This window comes from Toxotes jaculatrix, chromosome 16, assembly GCF_017976425.1.
Source record: "Toxotes jaculatrix isolate fToxJac2 chromosome 16, fToxJac2.pri, whole genome shotgun sequence".
Classification (NCBI taxonomy): Eukaryota; Metazoa; Chordata; class Actinopteri; family Toxotidae; genus Toxotes; species Toxotes jaculatrix.
This window is the reverse complement of record NC_054409.1, coordinates 6,985,906-7,010,919: the sequence shown is the minus strand read 5'-3', so window position 1 is coordinate 7,010,919 and position 25,014 is coordinate 6,985,906. Positions and strand designations below refer to the sequence as shown.

The window sequence follows — 25,014 nt, the reverse complement described above, 5'->3', positions numbered from 1 at the left end:
ACATTCAAGTCATAGCTGATAATTGAACATGTTAGTCCATAACACAGAGCATTAACATGCTGCTGTACCAGCCTTCATTCCTCTGGAAAAGCTTTCCACAAGATTTTCCTGTTCATCCTGATGGTGCTGGATGAGGTTTTGGTTGAGAACTCTGTGCAGACTAGTCAGATTATTCCGCACCAATTTGGGTAAAGTTGCCACAAAGTTGGAGGCAAACTATTATACTCTATGTAGGAGACTAAAATCGTGTTGTACACTGTGGCATTAGGATTTCCCCTCACTGGAACTAACAACAAACAATAACTAACAGCTCCAGACCAAGAATCCTAAACTATATGGACAGGGGGTGTCCCCCTCACTATGGCCAGGATGTGTGATGGTATACTGATCTAAGATGACTTTATCTAATCTAGTTGTAACGTTAACTGTGACTGGCTTCATTTAATGTTCCTGTAGGAAGTTACAATAGAATATGTTAATAACTTTCAATATTCTTTAGTTTTTTAATCTCCAGGCTGTTTATCAGACTTTACAGCAGTTTATGGACTTGCAGTGTGTCTGTCAATAAAAGACACACACTGCCTTTATCAAATATTTGAGATAATATTCACAGTGTTATGTTTGTTTACTGAAGCAGCACATTTAGGTTGTTTTTTCGGGTGAAGGGAGTATGAGAAGTTCTAAAGTTAAAATCTAAACAAAATCTCAAAATAATAAACTGGGATGAGAAACTGACCCTGTTGCACTTTGTTCTTATTGAGCGTTGTTAGTTTTGATCGTGATTAGTTTCCGTGATTCCGCTTTTTTCCTGCAGCGCGTTTCCGTTTCAGGAAAAGCGCCGGGAACTCACTGCAGTAACAACAACAACACGCGCTCTGAAAGCGACGCAGCAGCCATGTTAAAACCCAACAAGTGTCCAGGTAAATCATCAGCCACTCACCTGTTAACGCTCCCTCTGCGGTGATCTGCTGCCGACTGACGAGCTGCAGTTTCTCTGCCTGACATGTGTTTGCCTTGTGGGTGGGACCAGGCCTACACCTGCGGCACACCGGAGGCGTACGTAATGAGAGCGCGCACGGCGCCGCTGACGCAAGCAGAATAGTTGTCGCTTTACCTGGCGGCCTGTCAGAGCCGATGCACAGGAGGGAAGAGAGGAGGGGAAAGGGAGGTTTTAAGAAGCATATGAACCCCCCTCTCTCCACACACACACACACACACACACACACACACACACAAACAAATATACACACCACTTCCCCTTCCCGCTCTCTCTCTCTGAGACCATTTTTGGAGATGTAGAGCACCAGTCTCTCAACAAAATACAACTATTGTAACTATTTCAGGAATGTTCACCACCCATGAGGCAGTTAGGTTTTCCTGTGTGACTGATGAGAAAGGGAGGCCGAAAATGCAGAATCATCTATCTATCTATCTATCTGTCTATCTATCTATCTATCTATCTATCTAAAAAACATTGTTTTTGATAGACACAGACAAACAATGCCATCCTGCTGGTGAGAGCATTAGATCGAAAAACAACTGTCATTCTAAAGGGCCGTCACACAGGACATACTTTGTCATTTAATTTGGAGGACTTGTTGGAAACTTTCCCCCTTCAGCACAAGAATGAAAAAGCAGCCTTCAAGTATCCAACTCTGCACAATGAAGCTGAAAACGTACAAGAGAAGACAGTGTGAGCTATGCTGTCACTTTTTTTTTGCAAGGAAACCTTGGGTGTCAGCTGTGACCTCTGAGCACTTACTCAAATCTAAACTTGGATTTCAAACTAATAAATGTGAGGAAAGTCTTCTCTAAAGACTGGACAGGAGAAACACTTGTGTGAGCACAGAGTGACGCAGTGGCTCACCTGCAGGTAAACTGAGAGCTCTATGGAGTTTGGAGTCTCCTGGAGCTGAGAGGACTGAGGACTGACTGTTGGTTAAATGGCTGCTCGTTGCCATAGGTGTCGGACTGAACGCTGAGTTGCTTTGTGTTGGGCAATACAAACCACTCCTCACATTCCTTTGCACTGGAGCTGTGAACACACCCATCAGCAGGTTATATGATGGACTCACACACACACACGCACACACAATTTGATGTGAAGACGTTATTCTGTTTGTCTGAAGGTCTCAGTATGATGTCCAGAGAGGTCTGTCTCACCTGATGAGGCAGACCTCTCTGAGCTTTTAGGAGATCTCCATCCCAATCTGAACTGATAAAAATGTGGCACGTGGCTCTTTATCACGTACAAACCACTGCACACGCCTGCTCATGAGCCTGATAGGTAAGGATTGAGACAGAAGCAGCAATTCTGTGACAAACCTTTCACACAGCCACGTGTCACTTTACAAGGGACGAGCATTTCATCCTGTAAAACAGAAAATCAGCTGACAACAATTTTGATACTCAATCAATCAATACTCTAATCGACAAATTCTTTAAGTTACATATCAAGGAAAATCTAAAAATGTTCTCATGGTCCTGCTTTCTCTAATGTGAGTGTTTACTGCTTTGCTCTTTTCCATATGTCCAGTCCCATCCAGTCATCAGTGCAACCAGCTGTTAATCCATATATACCTAAAATAATCCTGTTCACATCACAGTATATCAGGGGTTGATCTTTGGTTGATTTTCTGGGAATTTGGTTAAAATTGACACTGAATTTTGGAAACTTCAGTAGAGTCACCCACTGCAGGTCCAAACTGTAAACATTCTTGGTAAGCATTTAACATGTTTCCTTACTCTGCTTCATCAGAGTCTTGTCTCATCTTATATGAAAAAAAAAAATACATATAATAATTTCTACGGAAAGAAAAGGTGTAAGCTGAGTGTTATGGAATTAATTTCATCATCTCACACATCTGCTTTCTCGGCACTGGTTGTGAATCACTCAGCAGAAGAGCCGTACACATCCTGCTGTGTCACCTGTAGTTCGTGGTGCAGTTCAGAGAGAAACATACTGCAGATGGGAGCGTCCCAGTGAGACAACCTTTACTCACACACTGATAACTCACACTGCTGCAATGACTTACATAAGACTTTTGAGGTGATGTACCCCTACAGTTATGCAGCTAAACTATAAGTCGGTATAGTTTGAGATTTTTCTGTTTTGTTGTAAGTTGTTTTGTAAGTTTCCTCCTGTTTTTATCATTAAAACCTGTCATTTCCATTTTCTTCTCCTGTGTGACAATAAACATATTTTGAACTAACATATCGAAGTTTAGCAGGTACAATGTTTGTTATGTTCACTGCGGTAGTTTAGCATTAGCCCAAAGTCTCGCTGAAGCTTGTGTCGTTAGTTTTGCAGGTATCTGGTCATAAATCAAAGTATTAGATTAAATAAAAACCTGAAAGTCAGGAGATCAAAGTTATTACAATTCATCCTCTGAGAACCATGAACATCTGTATAAATTTCATAGCAGTCCATTTAATATTTGCTAAGGTATTTCATTCTGGACCAAAGTGGTGGGCCTGCAGACCCACAGGCAGACAATCATTGCCATCCCCAGAGCCACACTGCCTGCCGTGGCTAAAAAACATTCAAACAGAAACTGACCCCTCTGAGGAGGGATTTTCTGTCCTCAGCCTTTATTTAATCAGGTGGCTCAGATGAAAACAGATTTTCCAGGAATGATGAAACAAAGAAAAAAAGCATGATCCTAAGACAAACATGAAGCCTGACATGAAAACTGCAGAATACCACATTTAGCAATGTAAAAGGACAAAAAAACGCTATCATAAACAAATAAGAAGGGAGTGAGACGGTAAACCAGCAGGGTCAAACAGATGATTTGTTCTGGGTTTATTCTTATCTGCAGGTGGGTTCACAGAAAAGTCTCAGTTTCACAGTAGAGACACTGATGTGTTTATAAAGGCCACAGAGATGGTTTCTTTTTTTTTTTTTTTTTTTAAATCAAACTAATAACCATACTGTAGTCCTGTGCTGTGATAATAGGAATAAATAAATGTATTATACTGCAACTGAATGTAACCTTTATTCCAGAAAATGAATATTTCAACATCCAGTTGGTCCAAAGAAAACAAGCAGAGAAACCTGCTAAAAGATGATCTGTGATGACTTCAGTTCATCATACCGGAAAACTCCCACCAGCCACACCTGATGGTTTGTGACAGGAAACCTCGAAACTCTGCCAAGTTCAGGTGGAAAAAAAAAGTCAGCACAAACTGAGCAGGTTTAAAGATGCTCCATCACTGCAGGAAAAACCCATCAGATGAACAGCAGCAGGGACCTAGTCAGGGTTTACGAGGGAGACCGGGTCAGACCTCCACCCTTCAGTGATTCATCTGTTCTTTTCTCCTCTGTGAAAACAGAAGTAAGGTTTTGAGGTTTTTCAAGCAGCTCTGATTATCTTCCATGAGCTTATATTAAAAACATTCTCAGGACTTTTTTTGACTAACATCTAAACTACTTTCCCTTCAGCATGAGGTGAAATGACGTCACTCTCTGCCGCTCGTAGGCATAAACGGATGAAACCACCTCGATGAGTCAAAACAAACTGTCATCCTGAGCTGAGAAGACATTTTACTCCAGAGACAATCTTCAGCTCAGGAGGCAATCCCTTCAGCTGAACAACCAGTTCCTCTAAACTCATGACGTGATGTGTAACCTGCCCAGGCCTGCTGCAGCAGGCTGGTAATATAAAGGCTGTAAACACATGGGATTAGTGTCAAGTGGGGGACTTCATTTATTCTCTGCACTGAACAGAAATCACCAGAGCCACAGAAAAAGCTGCACAAAGTAGAGCTCTAAAAGTTGATAGCGTTGATATTGCAAACTAAAGGAGACTAAAGATGAAAAAGATGATTGTGGATTTTCAGAGCAGTTATTACAAACCAGTGGATGTTTCCAGCCGATAATCATCCGTCTGAACAGAGATGGAAAGGTCTAAACAGAAAATGAAATCAGTTGTCCTCTTTATAATGTTCCCATCAGGGTCATCTCTGCTTGAAGCAGAAGCTAGAGGCTAAAATAGCTGCTGAGAGTCCAACAGGCACATCTCTGAACTGGTGCATTGTGGGTAGTAAGGGGTCCAGGACTGAACTTAACTTTGATAATATAACTGTTTAATAATGCACTTAGTTCATACATACCTCCTGTTAAAAATTTGAACGCAGCACTCTGCACTGCAGTATTTTGCAGTGCAGAGCCTAGCATGGCTCATCCACTGCTTGTGAAGAGTGAAAAGAAAGAAGCGTTCAAAGTTCTGCATTATAAAAATGACACATTTATTGCTACAGAACGGTCGTGAACATGAACGTCATTGAATCACTACAAGATGAGAACCAACAGCCAAAGAACGGCCAAATATTGGGCTGGTACGAGGAAGAATAAAAACCCTCAGCACAGAAATCAAAAAGAACCTGTTCCCCAACATCTCCACTGATCTGGAAGGAAAACAAAGTGTAATAATAACAGCATCAACAATAACAGCAACCATAAGGACGATAATAACTATAGAACATAAAAAACACAGTAAAAAAATACGATGATAATTAAGAAAATGGAGATGTAGAAAGAAACACTTGCACTGATACATAGAAATAAAGATTGGAGGCACTGAGCCGCACTGGGGGAAGTAAAGTTTAACTGCTGTGTTTTTGTTATGATTTTCATTTTTTCTGACATTTGCATTGTCATGTGTTGTCGGCTGGTGTGGGACGTCACGTACCATGGCCTCTAACTGTGACCTATCACATAGGAAACCCTGCAGGTTTGTCATCAGTAACTCATGGTTCAAATAAAACATCTCTGAATATAGTAAAATAAAATAAATTCTTTTTTATCAGTCACTTTTGAATATTTCCAATGTACAAAGGCGAATATTATATTGTAGTTATTCAGTTTTCATACAGTAACCTTTTATTTTTTCTCCACTTATTCTTGTCAGTATTCTTGGTATAAAATGATTGCCTCTGCAAAACAATAATAATTAACACATGATTGATTTATCTTAAATTTTGTTTCTATAATAGGATGCACTAAGTCTGCTCCACAGCAAGAGAGAACTACACAAAGGAAGCTTAAACAAAAAGCCCAGGCACTGACAGCAGGAAGCTTTCTGTTTTCTTTTCCGTCTCTTCACTGAATTGCATCACAAGGAGAAAAGAAAGAAGAAAGAAAAAGGCCACAGTTTGTGTGTTTTCACCTTCACAGACTGAGAATAATACTGAAAAAATGAAGCGTGTCTTTGAAAATGACAAACGATACTTACAGAGAGAACGTGACTGATTGAACAGGCAGATGAGTCAACATCCCCTCACTCAGCTGCTCAGTTCTGCTTGTCCATATTTTTCTGGAAACTATCTTTGAGTATTTCACTAAATCACATCAGTGATTCCCATAAGTCTGCTCTTCTCTTTGGTGGCTGTTTTAACCAGCTGGAGACACAACGGACCGATCAGATATGATCGTATTCCACAGAGTGTTGTATATGCTGGAATATGCTGGAATAAGAATGTGGACATGTCATCCTGTGGCAACAAGGATGAGATGGAAGCTGCTGTACAGGCTGTTGCAAGTCAACTTGCAGAAATTACAACTCTTAAATAGACACATTTCATTGATCATTGTGAAAAGAGAGTGTCCTCCTGTAAATAACAAGCCCACAGGTCGTCTGCATGAGCAGTTTATTAAGACCCATAGTTACGTTTTCTTGTTAGATGACTTCTAGCGGCCGTCATAATTATGACATGAGCAACAGAGGAAGTCGAGTGATGTGGTATACAGAGCATGAGTAGCAGAGTGGAAGGACTTTCACACAGGAGACTGTTTCCTGTTTAAAACCAATGTCACTGATTCATCATTGTTTGTTGTATGTAACCATGATGAAGAAGATTTAAATCAAGCTGTTGGAAGTTGTATTATTTTCTCTCTTGATGGAGTGAGTCTAGTCGTTTTCCCCGGCTTTCAGTCTTTGTGCTAAGCTAAGCTATAACGCATCCTAGACCTGTTCCTGTGTTGGACACACAGATAAAACTGGCGTCCATCTTCCTATCTGACTCTGGTTGACAATTTATGGTAGGAATGAACAGCTGAAAAATCACTGAACCAATAAACCAATGATCCATAATCGAGTGTGTAATCTCTAAAACAGATTAAATCACTGTTGATACTGTTGACTGTGGCTTGACTGAACACTGATGGCACATAATTCAATACATTTGAACTTTGAACAAATACAGAATTACTTACAACCCTAAAAGAAAGACTGTCTCAAAACTTATAAAATCTCTTGGTTGTACGTTTAAGACACCCTCTTGTAATTTTGAGTCGCTTGTGAACTTCACAAATTATTAACTGAGCTTATCTTAATTTTTACCCTTGTTAGCACATTAATCAATAAAATAAAAAGTCAAATTCTAGTGTGGTTCAGTAAACATAGGCCTAAAGACTACAGTAAAGAACTTCAATCTGAGTCAGAGTTTGAAAAAAGTAAGACATATACTTCAGTATAAATGATTTGTATTCACTTATTAACATAAAACTGGAAAAATATTAATGTCATAGGAAACGTTTGAAAATACCAATAGGTGTTGTCAAGTATTTTTTCTTCTGGCAGTGGATATTTGTACAAATTAAACAAAATTTTATATTTAGAGGTTAATGACATGAAATCAGACCCTTTTATTGTTCATTTTGTCATTTTCTCGCAGAGGAATTATTGTAATTTTCTGTAAAAAGTGGCACATCAGCATCCACACTGATGATTTGTGCCAATTTTTTTTTTTTTTTTTGTATGAAAAACTGCTAATTGAGCTCAGTATGATATAAATGTACCAACTTTTCAGTTTTGTTGTGCTGCTTATGTTGGGTGGTGATAATCTCTGGTGCAGTTCCAAATGTATTTGGGTTTGCTACAGTGAGAAAAGGGAGAAATGCTTCCTGTTTCTAACATCGCTCAGAAAACAAAGGACAGGAGTGGCCATTTTGAATTCAACTCATTATTGCAGTAAAACTGGTACAGAGTAACAGATTACAAAGCTCATGGCACAGTCACTGAAAAAGAGAAATGAGGTGTGTATGTACAACAAGGAGGGAAAAGAAAAAAAAGTTAACATTTTGGCTAATAGAAACATCAGGGGTAACATAAAAATGAAGATACTGTAGTTCGGGAGATGACTTGATTATACAACAAAGAAAATATGAAATGAAGCATCGTAAAAATAACATTACTTAAAAAATACATTTAGCACTTACACTGACAGATTCAATCCTAGTGTTTAACCTAGGTCCAATTCAAAGCAGCTTTTCCTTTTGACAAAAAGCTCAATTTTAATGGCAAACACTAAAAAGAAACGACTGAAACTGCCTTGCACATGATCTGATATCTTTTTGGGGAAATAGCTGATAAGATTGTTTGCTGACGACCTGCTTTTTGTTTTTTTAAATTAGCAACACTCCAATCCTTAACAAAATTTTCATATATTAATTTTGAATCAGGTGCTGAGGGTCTGTCATTTAATTAACATTTACAAGCCATTTGGAAATAAATTCACAGGAGTCAGAGCCAGCCCAAAGCCACAGGGGGGAGTGATCGGTGGTTCCCTCAGTGGAATTATTGTCATAAGGTAAGCAATTAAACATTAAGTAGCGTATTTTAGAGTTCTGATATCATGTGTTTTTGATTAATTCTTAATTTGAATATCATGTATGAAAAACATTTTATGGAACACTTCTTTCTTTTTAGGTTTGAAAGTTGTTTTCCTTCACACAGCCCCAAAAGTGGCTCGTGCTGGCTCTGAGAGGAGTGATTCTTGGTACAAGCCAAGACAATAATTTGACTTCTTACATCTCAGAAGGTCGGCAACCCAAACCAAATACAGTACTGAGCACCACGGACCGTAACTAAAAGTTGGCACCTGGCTATTGTAACCGGACGAATACAACTTCACTAAAACTCAAAACAAGTTCATCATCATCATCATCATCATCATCATCATCATCACTGCCTCTCACTGGCAAGCCCTCACCCGACAGAAACCCCCACGGAAAATGTTTTATGACTATTTACACATTTCTCTGCAAAAAATACAATTAAAAATGGTAATGTCATGAGGCATGGAGAATTAAACTGATATCATATATCTTTTATGATTTATGATTCCTCCCTTAAACCCTCAAAAATGTTCCCCACAGATATAAACAAATGTTAAACCAAAAAAACAAAACAAAACAAAAAAACCCAAAAACTAATTAAAAAAAAAAAAAGTTTGGAACTTTTGACCTCACTACATTTTCAATGTGACACATTTTTTCAACACACACTGAATTTTACTTTTTCATCTTTTAACAAAAAAAAAACCCAATACAACATATTTCTAAAACACAAAATAACAACAGTCTACATGTAAAAATATAACTTTTACATACACAATTTCAAAATAATGGTAAAGTTTGCCATTTTGTTGCATACAATTTACAAATGTCTGTGTGTTGTTGCCTTGGATAGATAGCAGTGAATGGAGCTGATGGAACTCCAGTCCCGTTTTGTCCTGTGCAGGGTGCCGTACTAGTCAGAGGGTGCTGTCATGGCAACAACAGAGAACACAACAAAGTCAGTTGAAAATTTATAACACTGAGGGGCCTCGCCAACTTCTGCCAGTTCAGTCTTTGAGAAAATAATTCCTCCCCAAGCAAACACTCCTTTGCAACAGAAAATAAAAAAATAACAGAAAACGGCACCCTCCTTATATATCGTATATATTTTTTGTACATTTATATATAGATTGATTTATTCAAATAGATTCTTTTCCAGTTTCCGTGCCTTCCTGTTGATTGGGTAGGATTTTAACCGCGTCAAAATGACCACCGACAGAGAACAATGCTGTCGGATAGAGAATTGTATTGTTTTTTTTGTTTGTTTAGTTTTTTTATTTGTTTGTTTTTTTTTATTTTTTGTTTTTTTTACATTTTCTGTAATAGACATGTAAACCAGAACAGACAAAGGAAAAGTAATAAGAGAAAAGATTCTTCTTAAAAAACAGAGAGAGAGAGAGAGAGAAAAAAAGAAAATCTGTTTTACAACATACAACCACACACTTTGTACTGAAGACTACATTGGCTTACGGACAAGCCGATCAAATATTGATAAAAAGCTGATAAGCTATAATACAAGAAGAGACGCGTTGTTCACCGTGGAAACAGGGCTGGGGCTTGGAACAGGAAAGTGAGGTTGGGGGATTATGGAGGACTTGGGGGGGGGGGACGGGGAGGACTGGGACGGGGGCTCGTCTTGCTAAATCAAGCGTCTGTCCCATTGGCTTAAAGCCAGAACACGCTGTCTACTTACATATAAGCGTACAGTACATTAAATACAGTTTTGTTTTTTGTTTTTTTTTATCCAAAAAATACTTTTTTTTCCTTTTTAGCTTTTTTTAAATTCCCAGGTCTGGTAAAAAACCTGACTGCATAGAACCTAACGACTAAGAACAGGTTTCCCTAAGCTTGCATCCTATTAAAAGATCAGGTAAATGTCCTCCTCTGGTAACTCGAATGATATGAACTCTAAAAAGGCACATTGGTAGAAGTGTGAATGTTCAAATTGCATCTGTGGGACTGCTTGGATGGGGCAAGAGGCTGGGGAGAGGGGCTAGGACGCTCGTTCAGGGCTAATAAGGCTAGGGTCAGCAGAGAAGACAGAACCGGGACTGGGGAATAAACATGGGCCTGGATTGAGAAGGGTTTAAATCAGGGTGAGGGTGAAAGGGGGCTTTCAGACTGACACCAGAAAACAACAGATGTTGCAGATATTCCAACTAGTCTTTAAGCTTTCTCCCTGAACAACACTCTGTGGAATACTCTGGTTTGATTTTGGGGAGAAACACTCGTCCAAAGCAGCTGAGGGTCTGTCTGAAACCTCATCTGGCTGTCACGCATGAGCCAGACTCTTCTGACATTTGACTGATCTGGGTATCCAATCCTAAAACTGCAGTGACTTATGAGGCAATTTTTTTTGCTTACATTCCTCCCAGCTCCTGGTGTGTGGTTGTACTGTACCAACCAGTCCAAATAGTTCTCTTCTCAAACAGGAATCCCATTAGAACTGCAGGATTCCAGATCAGATTTGAGTGTCTACAATGCAATGGATTGTACCAGAAAAGTAGAGATTATTCAAGCTCCATTTCTATTTACCAGTCATCACTGTAACACCAACAGGCAAAGGATTGCAATGAAAGTTGAAGCAACAATGACAAAGACTTGTCCGTTATTTTGCCAAAAAGCAAGTGTCATTCAGAAAGCCTCCCCCGCCCCCCAGGACTGGTACTTGGGGCAGGAGCGAAGTCTGAATTTGGGCTTAGAGATTTAGGGTTATGTTTGGACAGATGCTAAATCAGGAAATGAGGGGAGCTAATGAATCCAATACAGGAATGCTTTGACTACTGCTGCTTGGCCCCCAGAAGAAGATTATACACCCCTCATCCCAATGATTGTTCCCTTGCTTGCCCTGCGGTGTCATCGCCATTTAGACTTCTGGATTCTCTGTTTTTTTTTCTCTCCCTCGAGCTCTAACTCCTCAATATGATGGTCCACCTCAATCCTGCTTCCCCTTCCATGACCACCCCACCTGTAGTTCAGGCCTTCAGGACATGGGGAGCACTCGATTCAAGTAGAGTGATTGTGATTCAGGGAATGTGCTAAACGTGGAATAGATTTCACTTCAGTGCTCAGTCCAGCCCTCTTCCCTCTCATCCACCCATCCATCTATCTGTCTGTCTTGTCTTTCATCTAGCCATCCACTCAACCATCTGCCCAATAATCCTTCGATTTCAGGAACAGTTTGAACACCAGTCTCGACTCTCTGCCTGCTCTGCCAATGCTGTCAAACATCCAGCAAAGAACTTTGATTCGGGATGTTTGCTAGAGCTTTCTTTTTGTCATGGTTTTTGTGTCTGCACCACAAACCTTCAACAACAATCTCAGGTGCTGTTGAAGATGTCGAGAAAAGCTTTGCCTTTCTGCCGCGTTTAGAAGTACACTTTTGCATTACTGCATGATACTACTTCCTGTCTTTCACCTGTAATCCCTATGCTGTCAGTAATTTAAACATCCCAAACTCTCTGGAGTCTCTCACTGACTGATTGAATAATTGATTCAATGATTGATTCTCTTAGTACTCTCTTCCTCCCAGTAGATACACACGGGCTATTTGGGCACAACTATTAAGGGTTTTTGTATTTGTGTTCACACTAAGTTCATACAGTTCTGCAGTCTGAAGAAATGTCAACGTGGCTATTAGAACGAATCACTACTAAAAATACGTAAACGTAAATGTTCATATCTTTTTTACACTGAGAACCTAAATGTTTAGGAGGGAATGCATTGGAAGGGGAAGAACGTGCCGGCCCTTTTCTTGGTTCGCCCTGCTTATTTCTAGGCATCAGTGATAGTCAAAAAGCATTTGTGAACTTGTTTTTTTTTTTGTTCAGATCACTCAGCAATCCTGGCATCTCTGAAACGCAGTAGGGTCACAACGGATTTTTGTTTCCTAAGCTCTCCTTCATTTGAATCTATACTTGAAGATGTGTGGTTTTCTAAGGGGATGTATGAGTGTACAGCCTGCTTCCGTGATACTTCCTGGAAATTTCCTGTTCTTTGTCAGTTTTGTTTGCTTTGCTTCTCCGTGTATATCTATCTGACTGGTTTGCATCCAAGAGGAGATCAGGCACAGCTTCATCCACAGTGTGGCGTTAGATTGCCATTCAGTCAGAAATGCGCTGAGGCTGCATTCAACAACAGCTGCGCAATGTTGCTTTTAAAAAAAGAACAACAAAAAAAAAAGAAATTCTTTAAACACTTTGTGATATGTTTTGTTCCATTCTGAACAACCCTCTCCAACCCCTAGCCTCCTCACTGCTCGCACCCAGTTGCGCTTTTTTAAAAACAAGTTTTTCATCTTTTTTCCTTTTCTCATATATATATATACTATATATATATTTATATATAGAACCCTTTTGTTCTTTAAAACTGGGAATGCCGATAAAACAAGTAGTACAAGAAAAATTTCTTGGATGATGTGATTCCAAAGACTTTTGTCCATTGCTGTCACGTCGTGTGAAAAGCTCCCACAAACTGCCACTTTGCAGCAGCCGCCGTACAGCGGCCGTTTTTTTAACGTCTCCACAAAGCAGCATCCAGTTCACTTCAGCTGGAGATGCAAAGTGACGAAAGCGACTAATGTGACTCTGCAGTTTGTGTTCTCGACAGAAGAAGGAGACAAAGGCGTAGAGGAGGATCAGAGACGACAGACGAGAGGAGAGAAAGAGGCTGATTGGATTTGATTGGTCAGGCTGAAGCAACAACGGGTTTGATCGATTGCTGGGTTGTCATGGAAACGCCATCAGAGGAAGTGGTCACTCATCATCTTGATGAACTCTGGCACCTTAGACCTGTAGGGACAAAGAGAACAATAGAGGAAGGGAGGATTAGAACGGAAATCAATACACAATTCTGGTGACCATGAATTTTTGATAGTCTTGTCAGTAGTTCTTGAGATAACTTTCTCTGGGTCAGTCTTGGTCAGACGAGTCATAGGAAGATTGAAAACTCTCCTTGTGGGTGCAAACACAGACCCAACAAAGAGTTTTCTCCTTGTTTTGGATCCTCCAGAATCACTTGGAGAGTCCATCACATTAGTTGTTGCTAAACAGAAACAGAATGACCAAAGTCACCTGATACAAATGAACATGATTGCTTCAAAACATGAAACTACGTCTGAAAACTGACAGAGTACAGCCAAATTCGTGCCACACATATGAATTCACCACCAAGGAGAACTTCCAAGTTCATGTGTTATCTGCGACTATAATGTAAAACATACAAAACAAGTTTCCTAAATGTTGACCGACGTTATTTTCCTTGAAATTAACTGAAATGAATGGCTACTTGGAAAAGAGGTGGTCAGTCTAAACATGTGTGAGAGCGACGTATGATTCCTGCCTCTTATCGAGAAACTTCTGATCAGTTTTTAACACCTCAAGACAACAGAACATTAAAAAAACAAGCTTTTAACTCACTACATGAGTCACATGCAAACACAAATACAGTTTCACTGTTGAGGGAAAGCAAAGTCGTAGAGCCAAGAACACTAATGACACATTTTCAGTAAAAAGCAGTGACAAACACAATCACACTTTACACACATTAAAATCACACTTACTGCCAATCTGTTGTTAAAATGTACCCAGACCAGACAGAAACTAACCCATGTTCTGGCTTCTGTTTTTAGCCAGCCACAGAATCATCAGCTCTGCCAGACTTTAGCTGTCAGGAACTGAACGTTTCTCCACAAATTAATTCAACTAATCAGGGAAAATTTATCTCAGTGATAATTTATCTACATGTTGTCTGTGTAAGTTTTAACTCCGTTTTTTAGTATTTGAGTGACAGGAGCAGAAATAACAACACAACTGGATGATTTTGTTTATTTTTTAGTTTTTTTTTTTTTTTTTTTTGGTCATTGGTTTGTTTAAGATTTCCCCAGAATTCAAGTTTCTTCTAAAATTAATTAAACGAAATCTGAGCTCTCACGTTTTTCTTACTTTTTGTAGAAGATACTTAAATATGTCTGCTTTATTTGTTAACCTTTATTCAATCAACAGTGCTGCATACAGGCGCAAAACTTTACAAGTGTGTAGGTGAAAATGTGGTGTTTTCCGACTCATAAATACTCATGTGTCAGACCGTCAACATGTGGACGGGTGTCGCGGTTGAAGTGATCCCATTGCAAATGGTCTCTGGTTGCACTTTTGCTTTGAAAATTCTATTTTGGTTTTGTGATTAAAACCAAGATTTCAGATGGCGTCTCTCCAGTTGTATTATTGTTTTGGCTGCTGTAACTCTACTGGTTGTTTTAAAATGGTTAAAAAGTACACCAGCAACATGTTGATGGATATCAGACAGCTGATGGACAATCAATAATCAATCAATCAGTTCACTGAGATAATGTTTGACCTGAAAACAGGAATGTCTTTTTTCCATGTTATTCAGTTGAAGCCAAAATGTAAATATATATGAATTATATATACATACTGGTAACCACAGCGTTCATGGCTGGCAGGTTTTGTTTGCCTGTGATTTCCAATTTCATGGCAAATGATAGAATTTATTAAATGATTAAAGTTTCCGAACTGGTTTCTGAATTAGGATTCTTTGGGTGGAGTTAAAGGTACAACAGCAGATTAGTTTATAAGTGAAATCTTCTGACCATTCAGGGGGGAGGAGATGTTGCTGCGTTTTACATTTGTCCCATGGGGTTTGACCCATCGCCCATGGCGGCAGCGGCATGGTGCGCGGCGGCCAGTGAGAGGGGAGTCCCGTCCGACGTCACAGTCACCTTCTCCTCTTCGCGGCGCTTCAGACAGGCCGCTTTGGGGTTCAGGTTTCGCTCTGGAAGGTGAAAGAAACAGAAGGAGATCTATTATTATTATTTCTGGTGTTTTCTCTCTGTAAAACATGTTTCCTGACTGTGTTTTCTGTCTTTTTCTTTTCATTTGCAGAGAATCATTTCTCTCTGCTGGATCACTGACTCAGAAGTGAAACAGAACCCAAAAAGCCAAAAAACTTCTGTCTGGTTCAACACAATCAACAGGTGCCCCTGCTGCCCTCTCCTGGAGCTGCCTGAGCACTACACCTGATGGCAGTCTAATTTAACCTCTTGAACCCTGATTTTCACCTTAAATTTTGCTAAAGCAGCTTTAAAATCAAAAGGGAATATTTGAGATTTCTTATGCATCATTTTAGACAAAATGGAAAATCTGATGTGACTTTCAACAAAGCTTAGCTGTTCAGAATGAGTTTGTAAAGATGAAGACATCAGTGGCTCAGACAGAATTTACAAAGACACAGTGGAAATAATGGCTAAAACTTATCAAGGCTGTGAAAGACCAGAATACTGGCCTGGATGAGTGTATGTTACCTTAGGCCCTGTTCACATCTGGCACTAACATGCATCTTGGGTGACCTCATCACTAGTGGACAGCTCTAAGTACAGCTGTGAATACACTCAAGATGCATTAAACACGTTCAGAGGTGGTCTGGACCACATATGGCCACTTCTTTTTGCAGTGTGTATGTGAATGTGTCCTGGGCCACACTGAAGGACCAACTACTCAACCGGTGTCCTGTGGTGGATGTACACACTCATTTTCATTGTCAAATAGCGTAAGCTGGTTTTGTCTACGACATCTGAAAATTTCAAAAAGCACCCAGAGCTATATTACAAGTGCATCAAAACATCTTGGGCAATTTGGTTTGCCTGGAACAAACCAAGGAACAGACCCAGTCAGCAGTGTTTTCATTTCTTCTTCTTTTAATTTCTGGCAGACTAGGGACGTTTATTTGCATATAGAGCAGGGAAGTGCGATCCGATCACAAGTGGTCACTCGAGACTCCTGTGGAGATGCACTCTAATACCAGGTGTGCACTGACGGGCTTAGAGCTGTCCACTTGTGATTGGACAAGTGTGAACAGGGTCTTATTTGCGATTGCACCTGATTGAAACCTCGCTCAACCTAAACAGAAATTGTTTGAAAGCAACAGTAACATATGGTTTGCACACTTCTGTCTGTATAAACCATTTATATGGCTGTCTTTATTCTACAATTTTCTCATCATCAGCACAGAAAAGAACAAAACAAAGTGATTTCCTAAAACAACTGTAGTTTTAAACAATGTATCACTTGCATTTGTTGGGGGACTATATTTAGTGGGAGATTAAAACTCATTTGATGTCACCAAGTGCGACAGCGTGTTGCACTAGGTATTAACAATGTTATTAACAATAAGAGCATTTTTATATCCTTTTAAAAAAGCATAGGCAATGATGTGTCTTTATTTGAAACTGACCTCGGACTTGTTGCTCCAGACTGAGGATGACAGCCACGGCCTGGTGCAGGATCAGTAACTTGGTCTGAGGTTTGTCGCTCTTCAGGTGCAGCTGGACCATCCTGCCCAGCTCCTTGAATGCCTCGTTGATGTCGCGGACGCGCAGGCGCTCCCGTGCGTTGTTGGCCATCCTCCGTTCCCTCTCTCGCTCCATCTTCTGCTCTGGAGACAGGTCCTCGTCGTCGTTGTTGCTACGGTGACCAATGATGAGGACGATGGAGGGGAAAGGGAACACAGAGGGATAGGACAGGAGAAGGAAGGGTGTGAGGATGAAAGCTCGGTTTGTATTTCTGTGTAGAGTCTGATATTTATACAAACCTGCAGCAGATGCTCTGTGATTGTACAACTTGCTGACTTTTACGAGATGATTCATCAAGTGACTAAATAACTCACAACAGGGCTTGCATTCAGGGTAATCTGCCATGTTTTATGTTAACAGGATGCTATTTTTGAGTTTACTTTGAGAACATATCAATTAGAAATAGGTCATAGGCAGAGTTTCACAAAAAATTTAACAGATTCCTTGAACAAAGCAAGATTAAATCGTTTAAAAGGAGTTTGGTGACTTTTTTTGGGTACAGGGTTAGGGTTAGGAGTGAATCAGAGTCCTGTACAGTTTAAAATTTAAGAGATTTAAACATTAATTTAAATTCATTAACTTTTATCAGAGTTAAGACTTTTCAGCTTTCTGTCTGCTTCAGCTGTTTTTCTGACAGCTTGTTTTGTTTGTTGTTTTCGTTTCTCCTCCTGTCACAAGGCTGCATGATTAGATTATTATTTAGGGGTCTCTACCCAGTCAGTTAATGCTGGATGGTAAAACCTCAGTTACTCACTTATTATTAATTACATGCAATATCATTGTACTGTACATCACTGCACAGATAAGTTAACCATCAAATCTCTTGAAAATTTCCAACATATAAAATAGACTGCTCCACCATAAAGTAAGCGAACTGAGCTAGCTGTGAGCTAGTTAACGTTCCACCAGACTGTTTTTTGTCGATCCTTATCTGTGGTGAATGTGGTTGTGTCAGGCCATACGACTTCCTCATACATGTGTGTTCACATCTCTCAGAAGCTTATATTAGGCTGTGTGAACCACTGAGAGCTAACAGTTTTTTAAAAATTTACTTACTATTGTTTAAAGGACTCCTCCACCAATTTACTGATTACACTCCTATTACACTGCCTATGGCGGTAGTTGCTATTGTAAACGAGAGCCTCGAGCAGAGATGAATGAATGAATGGGCAACAGACGTCCGGTACGCTCACTCCTTTCTGACTCCGCACCTCTAGAGTTTCCATTTTCAAATGACACTGACTCAAACAGACTTTGAGCAAAAGCACAGTGAACAACAGATAATCAGTTGACAGCAAGTTTGCTGGATCACATCATGATGCATTCCTGTACTACTACAGCAGGGGAAACATTTTTCTTATCTTCATCATCACAAGCATTTGCATCATCATCATCATCATCATCATCATCATTATTATCATGACCGCCACCATCATGTACAATCTCTGGGTTTGGGATCCAAATATTTCTGATTTCAGTCGTCCTCCAGGTGAAAATTAAACTTGATAAACAGTTTGTTTATCGTTGGAGGGATGAAGGCCGCTCAGCTGAATCCAGGACGGGAAATCAACGCTGAGATCAAAACTTTTGATGTTTCCGTTATTTCCAATTTAAAGCTCTTACTGTAAGTGCTTATAAAATGTGAGATTAATTAATTCCTGTTGGTCCTTTGAACCATGTTAAAAAAGCTTTTTTCTTTTTTTTTGCAGGCTTATCATTTCTCACCAACAGCAGGAAAAAAAATCATTTTCAGTTTGTTTCCCTGTCCTGAATGTGAGGCGGCACTTCTTTGAGAATATTTACTGTGGGCTCTACTCTCTTGTGTGAGAAACAGTTAAAACCAGGCTCAAGACCATGGAGAGACGGACAGGATCAACCAGGAACTCCTTTTCCACAAGGAACCTCTCTTCCTCTCTCAACAGCGCTGCCTTTCATAAAGAAAGATCAACAGCTGCCATGTAAAAAAATAAAAGGAGAGATGCCTGGTGGAGAAGAATATTTCATATACAGTCTCTGTATTAACTGATTTATTTAGCTGCTTCTCATCACAATTGGTCACTTCATCAAAGTCCAGAGGCTGGTTCCCAAAACACTCACGAGTAAAAGTGCTTCCTTGTGTCCTTATTTTTACTTTGTCTTAAATGAGCCATCAACCTCAATGCAACACTTTGTTGTGATTGCATTTTTATAATTTAATTAGGTCAAAGTAGTAATACCACAAAGAAAAGTAAAGGTTCTGCAAATTGACTGAGTTTTCATGTTAATCTCTTTAGATTTGTCCAGAAAATTACATTAGGTTCTGTTTTATGATTCCTGATTTATCCCATGAAGACGCTGGATGGTCACACGTTAATTTCTGCCTTGTGACTGAGAAAAAAATAAGACACCAGGAGAGTTGATCAATGACATGTGGAACAAGGAAGGTCTCTGAGCCCGGATGTGTTTTGGGAGGATGCGTTCCAGCCCAGCTGAGGGGTTTGATGGAAGCGAACATCTGAGGGGTGGGCGGGGTTACCTAGATCTTGACCTATCAATAGCTTTGAGCTCCTTGCTGTCGGGGTCCTCCTTCTTGGTGTCCAGGGACTTCGTGTCCTGCAGGAGGTTCTCGTCCCCCTCGTCCTCAGACTTGATCTCTGAGCTGACGGAGGAGGTGCTCTGGCCCTGAAGGCCTCCGGACAGAGCTGCAGGAAGAGAAAGGTGAGGAGGGGGTTAAAAGGTGCGCATGCGACATTTGATCAGTTGTTACCATCATATCTGCTGTGGTTGAATGAAGAAATGAAGTAGGAGGTATTTTGTTACAAATGTCATTTTCATTTAGCCCTTCATCCCTGCAAGTTGCAGCCTTGAAATCATAGATGCAGACTTGTGACAGAGGGCGTTGCTAGTTTGAAACCTAGACAGGACAGTAAAAGACAAATACATCTCTAAATTAATGGCTATTTGCAAATTTGAGGGTCTAAGGGCCTCGGTGTACTTTATCAGAACTCCTTGTCTGATGGTCAAATGGCTTTGGAAACCCTCAAACCTTTTCCATCTTGGATTGGAGTGGGGAGAGGTCTAACTATCATAAACTGACCGAGCCTAATATTCACATTACTTTCCTTTACCTTTACCAAGTAACTTTAATTGCCCATAACTTAACCAAAGCTTTTCCATACGGTACCAGAGGAAAATCAAGCTGGGAAAACAGCAGCTGTAATCCAGAGTCATAGATATTGTGAATGTCTGACAGGAGCATCTCTGATTACAGACATGTCAGAAAACTTTTGGCAATGGTGTGGCTGCAAAACCATCACTGTCAGTTACACTGAAATAAAATCCATTAAAAACACGACTACATTTGATTCAGCTAATTAAAAACAAGCCACAGACTTGATGGTATGTATCTGCTTTCACTTGTTACAAAGAAAAAAAAAACATCAGAGCCAGTAATCCTGAAATAACACTTGAACACTCAAAAGTCAGACTGTGTAGTTTCCAATTCTGCAGATATAGCGTCAATACAGCTAATTTTTAAGTTGACATGCAAGATGGCGGCAGGGGAGAGCTGTGGTGCAAATGTAAAGCCTCTGTGGCCTCTGTCTGCCTCTCTCCACAGCTGAACAGTCAAGTCTTTATTTGACGTCTGTATGGATCCGTCACTGGGACGCTGCCAACATCTCAGTGAACACAAAAACACACACACACACGCATCTGTCGGCCATTTTGGATCTCCGTTTGCCTGAGAGGAGGCATTTCGCGTGCAGCTTTGAGTGAAGGCCTGTGTTTGGTTTGTGTGTATCTGTGTGTGCGCGTCTCTTTCCATACAATCGCTGTGTGTTTGTGCATAAATGGCTGCATTTAAATAGACTTAAAACTGTGAAAAGTGACTTTGTGCCTCTGAACGTCTGAGTGAAAGCAGGCAGACGCAAACTGACACTGGAAGGAGACTGAACAGAAAATTTGGGGCCAGGCCTCGGTTTTAATTAATGCAGCTTTCTCTCTTCTTCTTCTCAGGACCGTCTCTTAATCACTTTCTTTCTTGGGTCTCTAAACTTCCCCCACCGGTACTTCTTGGCTGTGTCCCAGTGCCAGACTACATACAACTCTCAGCATGTTCACATCGAAAAAGTGATAAGATGAACTGAATCGGCTCATCAGTTGCTCAAATTTGCAAATCATCAAAGAAACATGTTTTTACTGTTTCTAATAATACTATTGTTGATGTCATTGTTAGCATTATAGTGACCACCAAGTTTTTTTTTGTTTCAGTATCTTGTAAAAAAAAAAAAAACGTTGGAGACTTGCATGGTCACTGTAACTGCAATCAAATCGGATCAAACCACACCCACGCACAGTCTTGATGAAGCAGATTAGTTGAGTTTTTAAGTGTTACACTCAATAAATAATGCCTAAAGAAGTGTTCTGGCTTTGTCATTTATGTTCAGAGCAGGGTTTCAGCCAGGTCCTCCACATCCAGTCCAAGCACCACAAATTCTTGGACTAGATGCTCTCAGGCGAGCTACAGCTTAAACTAACTTCACTGCAACCCGCAGTGAAGAAACTGGCAGAGAACCACAGAGCTCACACTAACTTTCAAAGCAATTTTACTTTTTTTCCCTTTGAAAGTTAAGATAAATCCTTCTGCTTTTTATTTTTTCCAGCAGCCTCAGACTTTTTTTTCTCTTGGTAGGCTGCTCTTGTTTTCTGTTGGAACAATTATCATGAATGCTACTGGTTTGGCATTTCTGATTGGCTGCTGTTTGTGAGACCTAATCAAAGTTTGAATATCAACTTTCTAACTGTGGCATTTGTTCATGAATAAACCCTCTTAAATCATTTCTACTGACTTGGCTTTTTTTCTCCCTTGGAAACTAATGATAAAAATATTCCACTAGTTAAATCTAATATGTTATTTGGTAATCAATGGCTTGTTTTTTTTAAATGATCTAACACCAAATCATAATCATAATAACAAGAATATTAATATAATAAGATAATAAATAAATAAACCAAAAAAGGTTGAGATCCCCTGCCCTAAAATCTGTATAAATTATAAAAATAAACAATAATAAACAAAAAAAAACTAAACATATTACATACTATCCAAATAGTACAAATGTTTACTGTTCATAGTTGTTTTAAATTTGAGAGAGCTTAGGAAACCACGGCTCTGCCAATGCATTAGCTTTCGCTGCCAAAAACATTTTAATATCCTTTATTTACAGCCTCCACACGGCCTGAAATGTGTGTGTGTGAGTGTGAGTTATGGACGGATGCAGGGATGAGGAACAACTTCTTCTGGCTGAGTGTGTGCGTTTCTTCCTCTCTCACCTCATTACACACTTGGCTGTGGTTGCTGCTGGCTGAACTTTGCTGCCAGCAGACTCATTTTCAGCCTTTAAAAACCAGCTCAGGGCTAATTTGCTCCACAGCGCGCTCATATACACTTTTGCTCCTCCATATCCATATCACACGTACTGTACAGTTATTTACCCTGCTCGTTAAGTTTTTTTTTTTTTTTTTTTTTTTACACCCAGGCGGTGAAGTCGAGGCTCGCCAGCTAAGATCTGACTCTTCGTGTTGCTCAACTTTCTGATCTTCGGTCTGGGATAGTTTCGTACTCTTCTGCATTTTTTTTCCTTTACATTTTTGTTTTCCTTGCTACCATTTTGTATCTCTTCTCTTTCCTTTCTCTGTTCTCTTTGTCTTTTTTTTCATCTTCATCTTTCCTCTTCTTTTTATCTTGCCTTTCTTCTGGATCTTGTGCCTCATCTGTAACTTGTCTCACTTTTCTTCTACATTTGTCTTTTTCTTCCTCATCTTCTTCATTGCTGCCTTTCCAACATCTTCTTCCTATTTTTGGTCTTTTTTCTCTTCTTTCTCTTCCCTTTTTATATTTTCTTCTTATGTATTTTTCATTCTTTGTCATTTTTCTTTTCTTGCTCTTCCTTTTCAGCTTTGTCTCTCTTGAAATCATTTTCTTCTTCTTCCTCACCTTTTTCTCCTGTTCATCATTACTTCTTCTCTACATATACATACATATACATACATATACATATATGTATTCATTTTATTGCTTATAATCTCCTACTCTACTGATAATAATTTGGGTTGAGATGTTTATTTTTGTGTGTGCACAAGTGCATGATGGGATACCACTGAGATGCCTTTTGTCTTCATGGAAACACACACGGCCATGAATAAAAACAACAGATGCCGATCCAGTTTGTCCATCACTGACTCTTTGTTTGTGTCTGTCTTTCTCTGGTTGTTGTTGACTAAATAAAAATTCTGGTACAAAGCAAAGCCACACACATTAATGCAGGTACTGCTTGTTGTCTGCACACGTTTTTTTGTCCCTTAAATTTCGGGGGTGTGGGGACACTGTCGCCGGCTCAGTGTGTCTACGTAAGCGACGTGTGTGAGAACATGTGACTTACCGCGGTAGGGGTCGGGCTGGCTGAGGTCTGGCGAGGTGGCTGACTGCACCGGCAGCTGAGGCACCGGCACCTGACCCGCCATTGAGTGTCCGCTGCGCAAACCGCCCACGCCGCCGCCGTCTTCTCTGTGAGAGCCCACCTGGGAAACAGAGGGGAGAGACACAAAGATGTGAAGGAGAGTCGTCATGTGAACAAACAGCTGCTCTGATTCTGTCTGTAAAACACCACAGAGACTTAAATTTTAATGCCTGAGTCCAGATGTAGTCTGAGCCTGAAAATATCTGTATTCAGTCTTATAAAATGATCAGATGCATGAGAACATGAAAATCACTAAATATAACTGTAGAACTGTAAAACTGTGTGTTTTCTGTCTTTCATTCTTTCTCCTCCAGATGTTGTAGTTTTATCTTTGGCCTGTTGAGGGCATCCTCTACCTTCCTATGTCGCTGAAGATCTCCATCTGTCTCTTCCTCTCTCTCACACACACACACACACACACACACAGACAAACACCCCTCCACACACACCCCATTCCTCAAGATGTTTTTTTTTCCATTTAGTCCTGTACAGTACAGTACAGCTCAGGTACAGACTCCCTGTGAGTGTGTGTATATCTGTGTGTGTCTGTATGTCTTAGTTCATATCTGCATGTCTGACATATATATTTACTGTTTTTTTTTTCCAAGTGAGTGTCTCCTTGTTTTTCATGTGCTTTTTCAATGAATACTGTAGGGTGTGTGTGTGTGTGTGTGTGTGTGTGTGTGTGTGTGCTTGGCTGAATTCTATCCATCTGTCTGCCATACACACACACACACACACAGACACACACACACAAAACACACACACACACACACACACACACACACACACACACACACACACACACACACACACACACGAAAGCACAACAACTGACAATTATCTTAATGCCCATATGTTTAATTGTGGGATTTCTAATTCCCAGAGCACCGAGCAGCTTCCAGCAGGGACTCACTGTTTTGGCACGAGATGGGCTTGCTTTATGTGTGTGTGCGTGTGTGTGAGTGTATGTGTATGAGTGTGTGTGTATATGAGTGTACGCGTGTGTGATTGTGTGTGTGTGTTGCCAGCTTTCTTTCTGCATCCTGTGGTTCAGAAGAGTCCCTCTCTCTCAAGCTCCTTTTCCTGAGCTTTGTCTTACTTTGAACATATCAGCAGGACAGTTGCTGGATACGAATCATGACAGATCTGTGTACTGTAAACAGCAATGTGGCAGATAAATACTGTGTAAAAGTTCTGAACAATAGTAAGCTCAATGGCAGCAGGGACACAGTGTGGTGGGTCCTCGAAGGCGTGATAATCAGGCTGAATTGCCATTTCACTTCAATTCATTATTCAGCCTGACATCGCGCTCATGTTCGCTGTTTTCCGTTTGGGGGTGGGGTGGGGGGGGGGTTGTTTTGCTTGAACCAATTAGCAGCGAGTGACGTATCCGTTAAGCTGATGTCATTCAGCTGAAACAGAAGCTACGGTGGTGGTTGCTAGGACAGCATAACTCAATGTTTGTCACGTCGATCAAATAAATTTGCAGATTTCACAGTTATTATTTCTGTAAATTGACTTAAAGC

At 40.1% G+C, this 25,014-nt stretch overlaps 2 protein-coding genes across 13 annotated transcripts in view; both read right to left on the bottom strand.

The window, feature by feature from the left end:
• The window catches only part of LOC121195388 (cingulin-like protein 1), a 49,439-nt gene extending 48,364 nt beyond the window's left edge, over window positions 1–1,075 (bottom strand). Inside the window, exon 1 of one of the 2 annotated variants that reach the window (XM_041058811.1) lies at window positions 941–1,075. The gene's annotated coding sequence lies outside the window, so the exon portion shown is untranslated. The remainder of the gene's footprint in view (window positions 1–940) is intronic. The other variant, XM_041058812.1, reaches the window with a different exon arrangement.
• A 6,613-nt stretch (window positions 1,076–7,688) lies between these two features.
• LOC121195069 (transcription factor 4-like) overlaps window positions 7,689–25,014 on the bottom strand; it is a 195,759-nt gene continuing 178,433 nt past the window's right edge. For 5 of the 11 annotated variants that reach the window (XM_041058257.1, XM_041058261.1, XM_041058254.1 and 2 more), the window contains 5 exons: window positions 23,408–23,546; window positions 19,501–19,666; window positions 16,868–17,097; window positions 15,262–15,409; window positions 7,689–13,410 (listed from right to left, as the gene is read on the bottom strand). In XM_041058257.1, coding sequence (XP_040914191.1) covers window positions 13,362–13,410; window positions 15,262–15,409; window positions 16,868–17,097; window positions 19,501–19,666; window positions 23,408–23,546 — 732 coding nt within the window. In that variant the 3' untranslated portion in view covers window positions 7,689–13,361. Of the gene's footprint in view, window positions 13,411–15,227; window positions 15,410–16,867; window positions 17,098–19,500; window positions 19,667–23,407; window positions 23,547–25,014 lie in introns of all 11 variants that reach the window. The other 6 variants (XM_041058255.1, XM_041058263.1, XM_041058265.1 and 3 more) reach the window with 3 other exon arrangements.